Below are 11,463 nucleotides of genomic sequence, written 5' to 3' on the forward strand. Positions count from 1 at the left end.
CTCGGGTATGGGGTCACTGTACCAGGCTGGCCTTTTGGCATGTGTCTGCTCCCTTGGAACATTGTTGCTATTGCTTTGTCCGGTACTACCGATATTTTATCATTGTCTGTCATTTTTTCGTTTAGTTGTATACCTACATGTCTTATTTTATTTGTGCGTTCAATTTTGTTTGGCCCTAGATAGAAGTTAATGTTCGTTTTATTTTTGGCAGTGTCACCGAAAACCATTACAAAACTTTTTGTCAAGTGTTTTTATGTATCTATAATTACATATATAATCGTATGTAATGTTCAGTAGATTTTGAAGACCATTAGGTGAAATTGCAGCTAACGCGATGTCATCAGCCAACGTAGTGTTACTGTTATTACGTTTATAACATTTAAACCTTGTCCACTTCGCTCCAGTGAATCTAAGAGTCCATTTATGAACAGAATTTATATCCAAGTTGAAATAATTTCCCCTTGGCGTATACCTTGCAGCACGGGAAAGAACTCGGAGGTTAAACCGTTTGCAATGATACAACTATACATATTACTGTGTGCATCAACTATAAGGGACCAAATTTTGCCTTGAATTCCAAGTCCTGCATTCTTGTAAAATATTGCATCTAACCATACAGTGTCAAAGGCATTTTTGTGTCGAGCAAAGCAACATATACTTTGTTGTTGAGCTCAATATTGTGATAGATGGATTCTTGTAAATTAAAAGACGCAGTTATTTCCCCTGTATTTTTTTGGTATGCGTTTTGCTGTCTGTTTGGAAATTCAATGTTGGTTTCTTTTACCCATTTTGTAATAACGTCATGTAAGACTGTTTCAAATAGTTAATAATTATATAATTGGTAATAACGTTATAGGTCTATAATTTCCGGGGTCACGTCTTGGTATACCGTTATCTTTGTATGCAGGAATAATTAATCCCTTTTTACACAATTTTGGAATTTTCCCTGAGATTATTATTGTATTGAATATCGTTGCCAGGGCCTTATGCAATGCATCGCCTCCATATATTAAGTGTTCATTGAAAATAGCATCGTATGATAAGGCCTTCCCCCTTTTCAACGTTTTAATTGTTTCGCTAGTGATAGTTGGATGATTTATTTCTGGAATGCTATTCGCGGTACTGTTTTTTATTTTTAGTTTTTCAACTTTTTCCTCTACAAGCTTTTTAAAATTGTTATCAAAGTGTTCACATTGAAGAGGTGAGTACACATCGCGAAAATAGTTTGTAAATACCTTTAAAATATCGCCTGGTTCTCTAACAGAGGTGTTTTTGTAGAATAGATGGGTACAAGCAGATGGTCTTTTGTTTTTCCTAGATTAAATTAAGCTCCAAAACAATCTGCTTTCGCATTCAGCTGCCTCGATAAGCTGACTATTGAAGTACTTTTCAACGTTTTCAATTGCTATTTTTTGTGTCGTTACAAAATTTTGCTTGCAGCGTTTTTATTTCACGTATGATTCGTTATGCCATCCTCTTGGCTGTCCTTCTAGAACCCATACTTGTCGTGCTTCACGTTGTAAACTATATGATGTTTTCACTTCGGGCGTCAAGTAAGGTTTCGCATGGCGATTAAATTTAGATTGTGGAAGACATTGGTTAGACGATAATACTATTGCTTTAACAATAGCTTCGTTCATTTCATCAACGTGAATTGTATTTCTTATTTGTAAATTTATACCTAGTTTTGCTTGATATTCTGATATGTGTGTCTGATTTATTTTTTGCCATGCTATGTGGCGATTTACATTTTCATTGATTATCCGTATGACTGGTACTTTCACAATTGCAAAAACAGGCAAGTGATCAGAAACATTAAACATGACATCGTCTAATATATTTACACATTCATTTTTATCTCTGAAATAATAATATGGTCTAACATAGATTCCATAGTAGTATAGGTATATCTTGGACCTTAACAAAGTGGAAGATGTACTAAGGTTAGTAAGTCATTTGTACGTAAAAAATTCGTGAACACTTCATTTCGAAAATTCCTTTGATTATTTCCTACAACAATATCGGCGTTCATGTCTCCTAGAAACATAACTATTCCATATTCTAAAAAATATCATATATAGCATATAAAGAATTCGTGTAATTATCGAAAACATCATTAGAGTAATTTCCTGAAGGCATGTAAACACAGAAAGCAAAAATCCTTACAATTCTACAGTCTACTTCTATTCCGCAAATTCTATCGTTTATGGATTCGTTAATATGTTTAACGCTAAAGTCTAGGTTGGATTTATACATAATAGAGACGCCCCTTTTCCACAACAAAGGTTATTATATGTGTTAAAGTTTTGGTCACATATTGTTATATTTCGATAACAATTCTGAATCGTGTCTTGTCCAGGGTTCGCACAACCTCATCCCCAATTTAAACATAAACGGAGATATAGAAGCGAAGTCCAGCCTATTCTAGTTAGCGGTTGGTTTAAAAGACACTCATAAAGTAAAAGCAATATGCCATAAAAAAGGGGCGTTACTTGGCCACACTTTCAAGTTCTCAATGAAGGTGAGCTTGGGACGAGGTGGGATACTCTTCTTGTGGGTGGGATACATGTGGTGTTGTAACGAGAAAAGGCGAAAGTAACTAAAATATTTGAAACATGTATTGGTCAATGCTTTAACCGAAATGTAAAATCAATTTTTTTTTCAAACACGGTTAAAACATTAGTGCGTAATATACATATACGCGAGCGAGAATAATGCAGCAAAGTATGTGCCTAGCAACCTTTTATATGATAAGGCACTATATAAGTAAATTCTGCTCATACCAGTATAAGAAAATCGAGGAAACGTCAGGACTACTTATGTATGATACCGAGTTTAATTTGAAAGAAATTTGCAGAAAACACGGTATAGCTAGCTTATGAAACGATAGTAGATTGCAATAAATCTTTTAGCATTCACCAACGTCTTATATTTTTTCGTTTTCAGTTATTAAATACACATATATAATATTGTAATCAGTAATTAATATTTTCCATCAATGCATTTTTAGTAAGTAGTTGATGGTTTATCATTCAAAATTTATATTTGTTATACATGTGTATAAATTGATTTTGAATAAGAGTGTCACTTTAATTGTTTTATAGTTCACATACAATAATTGTTTTCATTGTAAGCACTGAGCATTTTGATGGAACGTTGAAATGTTTGACGTATTAATAAAAACAAGTATGCCATGTTTAATTAATGACCAAATGCTATGCAAGTATCCTAAATATCAAATAATTGTTACATGTAGGTCATTTACATTCACATATATAAAACCCGCAGATTATCACAACAATTATCTGCCTTTATAGCTATCGGTACTCATCGCATAAGATTAGAGTATATCAACGTCTTATCAAAAGTAAACAGTACACACTGAGGTTTGTATCATCCTATACATTTCGTTTCAAAACTTTATACGGAGTCGTAAGGATATCATCTCTGGCACAAGGTTTGACTTTTACACTTTTTTACCGATACACTTTAACCATCGATTGTCTATTGTTTTCTCTTTCAATAAGTAATGTTCTCATGATATTAAATGCTACTTTATTCAAATGATTTTAGCTCGGCTGTGAATACTGCTGAAATAAGTGAACAAACCTCAAATAATTTTCCTTTAGCAGCCAGAGGCAAATTTTAACTGAATGAGGTCCAGGGGTCGCACACTCTTATCCCCAATTTAATCATAAATGGGGATATAGATGCGATGTCCCGCCTATTCAGGTTATTTACAGTTTGTTTGTCATAAGAAAGGGGCGTAGCATGGCTACACTTTAATGTTCTCAATGAAGAATGAAAACAAAAATAATAATTGTTGCATTTATATATATATATCAATGCATTTCCACATGTTGAGTTAAAGATTATTTTGTATTCGTTTATTGTCTGTCTAAAATGTTGCATAATTTAAACAAAACTATGAAAAAAAATACGTATTAAACACTGTCCTCTCTGAGAATGTATGCTAAAATTTGCTGTAGCTATAAAAGTGTATAAACACATCACACGGAAACGTACGCTTTCTTAAGTAGATCAAAGACAACCACAGAAAAAAGTGACGTCATTTCCATACACTGCCTTTTACGGAACGTCATTTAGCTGCAAGAAATGACGTTGATTAAAACGGTAGAATTACATGGTTCGTACACAGAATTGTATGTTGTTGTTTTTAATACTTATAAACTATTATTTCTGAACACCGACCTAAAACGTCAGTGAATAAGGACATTGAGCTTAATACTTATCTCCAGATTCTGATTCATTCAGTGCTATTGCCAGTTGATGTTATCTTCCAAGGAAAACACGGAAATATTGCTCCTTAGATTAAGACAAGTCCTGTATTTTTTAGTAAAGTATTGCTCATAAATGACATAAAAAATAGTCCGCGTCTTATCCTTTCCTGGAGGGGATACCATCTCGGTTAAGAGACGGTTGAAAATTGTACTACTCCGAGATTTCACCGAGGAACGTATTCTGATCATGTCTGTCGTTGTGTCACCAACAGAGATTTATTTTATAGTTCGCGACTGGTTTGTTGGTTCTGATAGAAGAAAACTAACGTTTGTAGTATTTGTTTTTGGCTTTGACTCTTTGTTATTGAACGGGGTTTATGGTTTTAAGCTTTCGACGACTGGTCTTGTGTCTGTATTTTTTCATGTTACTTGATAATACAGCAAACAATTTCAAAATATCGCCAAAAATAAGTCATTAAATCAATACAAACCTCAGGCCATTTTCTTAACCAATAGTTACTTAATAAAAACTATCTAACAATGTTTCTATGTAATTTTGCTCTTTTGTTTCTGAATATAAAACAGCACATGCATCATTTTTTTAAGATATCCAAAACAATATACCAAATGGAGAAACCAACTACATTATGGTGTATGTAAGTGAACCAAGAGTTACTTCCCGTTCGCCATTCGAAACTACTCGGCCTTTTTAATTTAAAAAAGCCTCATATGGACGATTTAAAATGTCAGAAAGTTTACAATTAACTACGCTGCAAGAGGATCGCATAGTAATATCAATTTAGCGGTTAAACTTATTGAACTTTCTCTTGGAAATCTTAATTATTGATGCAATAATACAATTCACTGGCAACCTTTTAAACAAAGATATTAAAAATACACGTTGAAACACAACAATCAATTAACAATATGCTTTAAAATTTAACGGACTACTACTATTGAGGTACCGACATAAATCCAAAGTTGTTTTTGATTCAAAATGACCGCGGTGTTCCGAATGTTAGTGTTTCGTCAAACATTGGACTGGTTTCGCATTTACCTTAAATGTTTCACCAAACATCGGACTTCTTTTGGGTATATCTTCAAACTGCGGATTGTTTTTGTATCTATTTTGAGTGTTTCCTAAAACAACTGTGAACTTTAGCTTATGTTTGTACAAACTTATATAAATATATGGTATTTAAACAATTATCTGTCGTTATACCTCTAGGAATGCATTATTGAAGCAGTACATATTGAGTACGTGTATCACGATTTACTTCCTGGTTCAAATGTTTATATAGCGACGATAATATTTCTGATTCAATTTGAGGAAAGGTTTGTTTATTTAACATTTTTACCATTACATAAATTATATATTGTCCATTCTCATACTATCAAAGAAGACGATATCTCTTTATTATTTAAGTCATAATTGCAAATTTGATGTATATATTTTAACTTAAAAAGACTTGATTGACTTGATCGAAAGCATCATTTTTGTAATATCAGATGCTTTTCAAAACAACAGTGTTCACCGGAATTTGAATGCAATTTAAAGGATATGCATTCGTCTATTAAAGCGCAATAGGCCTGTTTATGTATGTTTTTCATTTAAAGCATAATTAATTAAGTCCATACCTCTAGATTTTGATGTTTTTTCTTGTTTCTCTATAGGCACAAAGTGGACTCGCTGATCTCCCTTTCATACCATCACCGAGAACGACTTGCTGCCAATCCGTAAGCAGCATTACATAGACTCTAGTTATAAAACTTATCAGTGAACGTTATTGAACTAAACTCATGTACGTTATTGAACACACATGGGTTTTCTTAAAGAATTAGGGTTTATTTCTTTTCCAATAATTTTCATAAAATGACGGAACGTATTTTGACCAAACCGGACATTGTGCCAGACTGTCACTAAAAGGGCTCAGTTTATAAATTACGTATATAGTAATTGAACAGGATCAATTTTAGTAGTTATTGAACAGGATCAATTTTTCAACTTTCTTTCAGTCCTAAAATCAAAACAAACCCCAGGTCATTTTCACCACCACTAGAACGAATTATCTCCTATTATAATTGTCATTGAACCTTAATCAATAATATTTGTACTGAAATCGAAACGGCTATCCTAACCGATCATACAGGGATTATGTTTTAAAATTAGTTTTATCTGGAAAAGTTTACCCTAACTGGCCAACATGTTTGTTTTATAAAATGGCTAATTTGGTAAAGCTGCATGATAATATTTCATCTGACAATGGTATGAACACAGTTAACATTTCCACAGTTGAGCTAACTAAGGCAGCCAATGGACCAAGTCCCAGGCAAGAAACTCCAGGTAGATGCCTCTGCCCTGGACATAACCTACTGCCAGCCCTGCTCCCAAGATGATGAATATATCCCAGCCGAGGCCTACTGCACTGTCTGCAAGGAGTTTATGTGCGACACCTGCACAAGCGTTCACAAGAAACAAAGAATGTCAAAGTCCCATACACTTCTTGACAAGAGCAGCATGCCTACTACCATGCAAGGTTTTACAACCAAAGAAGAGAGCAAAACACCTTGTGACATTCACCCTGAAGAATGTATTAAATACTTCTGTCCGACCCATCAAACACTTAATTGTGGACATTGTGTAGTTCTTGAACATCAATCTTGTAAACAGGAAATCATTTCTAAAATTGCTAAAGCCTTCAAAGAGGGCAAGGCTTATAAAGCCATCAAACAGGTTATTGTCCAGTTACTGAAAGACATTGATGCGTGTGCATCTAATGTTGAAGAAAACACTAAGCTCGTAAAATACATTGGAGAACAGGAGATTGCTAAAATAAAGAATTATCGAGATCAGATCAACAAATACTTTGACGAACGTGAACAAACACTCCTTGAAATCATTGCCGAGGTGAAACAAATGGATGAAATACTCCTAAAGTCACTGAAACCCAAATGTGACAACCTTAAGGCCCAGGTCGGTGAAATTAAAGCAAAACTAGAAGCCCAAGAGAACAACACTAGCCAGTTGTTCATTGAAGCCCATATATCCAAGAACTTGCTGGAGGGACTGCAATTAAGTCTTGCTGAGATTAAGAAGAATAATACGATACAACAGTATCAGATTAGGAAAGACCCCGGAACTGAAAGTTTGCTCGGTTCCAGGACAGGCCTTGGCACTTTCGAAGAGATTGATACTTCACAAAAGCTAGGTATTTATTTTAGTTGCTTAAACAGTATGCTAAAATTACATTTAAGAGTCCCTTTGTATTTTTAAAACCGTTTACTTATTTAAATTACATACTTACGAATAAGGAGACAAACTAATAATACAAATTAAAATGTTTAACAAGAATATAAAATATCCGATTGAAACAGTGCATATAAGTAGTTCAATGTTTATAAACCAAAGGTCAAAGATGTGGGCATTCGAGGAGGTCCACATCACAAAGTGAAGGCGAGAAGATACCTGCAACATCTGATCCTGCTTTCAACGTAAAAGCAGTTAGGGACGAGAATACCACTACATCTGATGCTTCTTCCAACACACAAGTCGTCGCCGACATCCAGGCTACCAAACAAAAAAAGAAGATCAAACCAATTAAATATGTTTCGTGAAATACTGCCAAACACATTATCAATACGAAACCTGTACAGAATTAAATCCCACGCAGATTATATAGTCATGAGCGTGACATCTTAATGTGTTTTCATTCTCTCAGCCTTTCAATGTCCATTGTTCATACATTTTGCTTAGCTAATGGAATATGCTTAAAACGACCAATCCATTCTATAACTTATATTTTCATGTTGGCCACTTCGTAGAGAAATAAATGCTGTATTTTTGTTCAAACTGTAGTGAAATCTCAGTGCATTCGTAGCTCCATCGGGCAAATTCGTACAGCCATCATATAGGCGGTCTGGAAAATTCGTTGGTAATCGATAATGACATTCTTTTTTTTCTATGACAATTCAGTATAAGTACTAGCCGTCTAACCGTAATAGACCTTGGCATATATACAATTGTATAGAATATTTCCAGTAGTCGTACCAAAAACGTTGGTATCCATACTTCCGTCGTTGTGCAATCGTCATTACTCGTATAATGCATGGCCCTTATCTTACAACAAAGCAATTAGATTAAGACGGGTATGATTGATCGGGGTGAACCGTAGCCTAAACCGTGATTAGAGACATGCTTATACATATTGCATCATTTAACGAACACAGTTTATTTAATTTACGTACGCAAATATATTACCTCAACATTAAGTTAATATGCATTTATATATTATTTATAACAATACTTACGGCGCAGGAGTGATATAACCCCATGCAATATTTTTCATATATAACTAGTGTAGTAACTATGCAAATTAGGTAACCGCATCACAGAAAAATGTATTCATACGAGCTGTAAAAACGTAAACAAACATTAGAAACAATGTGGCAAAAGAAATCCTATCGATCTCAACATACTCAGCTACACGATGAAACGAATGGTGGAGAAGGCTGGGCTTAACCCAAATAAACAGGTCACCCTGATCACAGCGCCAGAAAATTTATCGTCCAGGAATTGAATCATGAATGACAACAATGTTCCTGCGAACCAGATTATGCAAATATCGGAACACAGGAACATTGCATCTTTAAAAAACCATAGACACATAGATCCAAATCAACACAAGGAAATACAAACATCCTGTACTCCAGAAAATACCTGCACAATGCTCATTCTATGCACTCATTTCGCCAGCAAAGTTCACACAGTCACTAATTCCACATGAAATCTCACTTTTTCTGTCGGATTTTACAACATTTATGGTGCTCGTGTTCACGGAGTAAAAACTCATTGTGCAAGTCCATCAAACTAACCATAATCCATAGTGTAATCCAACAGCTGCAAAGCGAATTCGCACCATTGAAAGCGACTTAGACGCTGACTAACGTTCTTTTCAAACTTCAACCGCCAAATGACATGTACACACTCGCGCGATTACTAATTACGTCACGCAGTTCTGACATTGCTCTTATTATTGATTTGCTTGAGTTAAATGGTTTGAAATATGTATTTTTTTGTTTTAAGTGAAATCTCTGAAAATCGGTTGATAATTGAGACATGAATTATGTTTATTTATTGTAAATAAAATGTTTTTATGTCGGACTACTTTCTTTCCTGCTGATGAGGTATCCTTAAATACGCAATGTAAATTCTTTGCTCTGTTTAAATAATACACAATAATGTGTATTGAAGAAACTTTGTCCTAGATTTCGACAGAGTTTGAGTTATGTCATGAATAGAATCATAGAATAGAGATCCTCTATTTATTAAATTGTATTGAATAAAACAAATACTATGTTAGTTGAGTGATCTGTTGTATAGTATAACTTAACATTTACTATGGTAACGTGCAGTATGGTCTTTACACAAGCGACTCGAAGTACTATAACCCCACACATCAACCAACTTATATAGCATACCCTATTATACTTATTATCATCATTTAAAAGGTATTTCAAAATTTTACTCCGAATTGTGTTATCATTTTGCTTTAACATTATAAATTAATGAACAAAATTGAAATGTTTTGTTCCGAATTGCATCATAATGTTTCCTTCACAATATAAATTAATCAATAACATTGAAAAACTCATACAAGAAAAGGATACCTTAGTATATGTAGCATGGCAAAGATGAGCGTTATATAGCTTGGACATATGAGTATGGCCATTTATTCCTTTTATATTGTTTACAAAGCAATATGCCATATCAATAAAATTATATTTATATCATTATACGTATACATATAATATAACCTTTGTAACATGGTAACAAAAAAACACCTGCTTTTCAAGTGTTAACCTTGATTTGGTGATTGGTTAGATTGTTGTTGTTTTGGGTTTTTTTCCAAACACAGAACAAAGTGAGCCATGACCTGACCAGCCTGAAGTTCACATCAACCCAAGACATCCTAGTCAAGTCTCCATCTGACACTAAAAGCTGCTGGCTGAAGAACGTTCTCCTCCAGTCTGGGGACAGGCTGTTACTGAGTGACAGTTCAAATGGAACATTGAAACTTGTAGACCTCAAGACTAGCAGTCTAATGACCGAGGTCATTTTACCAGGCACGCCATGGGGCATGTGTCAAATCCCAGGGGACATGGTGGCTGTTAGTGTTACTCATAGTATTCAGCTCTTGGAGACACGGAGGAAACTCTTCCGGGGGAAGAACATCAAGGTGGATGATGATTGTTGTGATGTTGGTTACCATAACGGTAGCTTAATTATTTCATTTCAAAGCGGGAAGCTTCAGAAGATGGATATGAAAGGGAAAGTATTGACGAAAATGTCAAATATGTCGTTGAAAACTCCTTGGTACTTCGAAGTGGTCGGTGACGATCAGACAGCAGCCATATATGTGTCCAACTTTGTGAAGTTTGAAATCACTAAGCTAGACATGAACTTGAACATTCTCGAAACATTCAAGCACTCCGCACTACGTATACCAACAGCTATCACTGCAGTGGGAAACCAGCTGATCATTTGTGGTTTGACTAGTGACAATATAATGTGCCTGGACCTGCCCAGTGGCAAGATGACCCAGCTACTGGGGAAGGAGGAAGGGATAGCGGCGCCACACTGTGTCTGCTACAGTCAGCAGCAGAACAAGATGTATGTTGCCCTCTGGACAAGTGGGGATGCCAACAATTATGTTAAGGTGTATGATACAACACCAAAATTGGCGTAGACATATTTTCTTTGAATTAGCAACGGGGTCAAGATAACAACTATGCACTTACATTTCAACAGAACTACAGAATGTTTGTTCCTTTATATACATGTGTATGTTTCCTGTGATTGTTGTGAACATTATAATAGTATGTTGTTAAAAGATATAACCACTACTTTTACTATTATTATTATTATTTATTTATTGTTAAAACTATTATTATTGTTATTATTATTATTATTATTATTATTATTATTATTATTATTATTATTATTATTATTATAGGAAAGAATCTTCGATATGTTTGTTTGTTTATTTGAGTTTATCAAGGTCTTTCCGCGCCCATTTGCTGCATTATGGCTTGACCCGCCGTGACGCCATAACGACTTAAATTGTGTTTAAATGCCATAAACAGAGTGAGATACAGGAGATCCCGGTGCGATACCCTAGCCGTTTGCGAAGAGACCTCTTGGTTCTTTAAGGTGCTTGGTGTA

General features: G+C 34.7%; 2 protein-coding genes across 4 annotated transcripts; both read left to right on the forward strand.

The window, feature by feature from the left end:
• The first annotated feature begins 3,431 nt into the window (after nt 1-3,431).
• Nucleotides 3,432-9,381, forward strand: LOC128239263 (E3 ubiquitin-protein ligase TRIM33-like). Of its 3 annotated transcripts, none has more exons than XM_052955830.1 (4): nt 3,432-3,457; nt 5,916-5,978; nt 6,535-7,450; nt 7,651-9,381. In XM_052955830.1, the coding sequence occupies exons 3-4, from the start codon at nt 6,556-6,558 to the stop codon at nt 7,854-7,856; spliced, it is 1,101 nt and encodes a 366-aa protein (XP_052811790.1). In that variant the 5' UTR covers nt 3,432-3,457; nt 5,916-5,978; nt 6,535-6,555; the 3' UTR covers nt 7,857-9,381. The 3 variants fall into 3 exon arrangements, with proteins under 3 accessions (XP_052811790.1, XP_052811789.1, XP_052811788.1); XM_052955829.1 differs by lacking the exon at nt 3,432-3,457 and adding an exon at nt 5,272-5,333; XM_052955828.1 differs by lacking the exon at nt 3,432-3,457 and adding an exon at nt 5,294-5,576 and having other exon boundaries at nt 7,651-9,352.
• Nucleotides 8,729-10,987, forward strand: LOC128237887 (uncharacterized). Its single transcript, XM_052953466.1, has 2 exons — nt 8,729-8,773; nt 10,157-10,987. The coding sequence occupies exons 1-2, from the start codon at nt 8,729-8,731 to the stop codon at nt 10,985-10,987; spliced, it is 876 nt and encodes a 291-aa protein (XP_052809426.1).
• Nucleotides 10,988-11,463: the final 476 nt, after the last annotated feature.

Source organism: Mya arenaria, chromosome 6 (genome assembly GCF_026914265.1).
Source record: "Mya arenaria isolate MELC-2E11 chromosome 6, ASM2691426v1".
Lineage (NCBI taxonomy): Eukaryota > Metazoa > Mollusca > Bivalvia > Myida > Myidae > Mya > Mya arenaria.

Coding starts and splice junctions, on each gene's coding strand:
- LOC128239263 (XM_052955830.1), top strand. CDS start 6,556: ATGGACCAAGTCCCAGGCAAGAAACTCCAGGTAGATGCCTCTGCCCTG. Junction 7,451..7,650: donor TGATACTTCACAAAAGCTAG/GTATTTATTTTA, acceptor TATAAACCAAAG/GTCAAAGATGTGGGCATTCG.
- LOC128237887 (XM_052953466.1), top strand. CDS start 8,729: ATGAAACGAATGGTGGAGAAGGCTGGGCTTAACCCAAATAAACAG. Junction 8,774..10,156: donor GGCTTAACCCAAATAAACAG/GTCACCCTGATC, acceptor TTCCAAACACAG/AACAAAGTGAGCCATGACCT.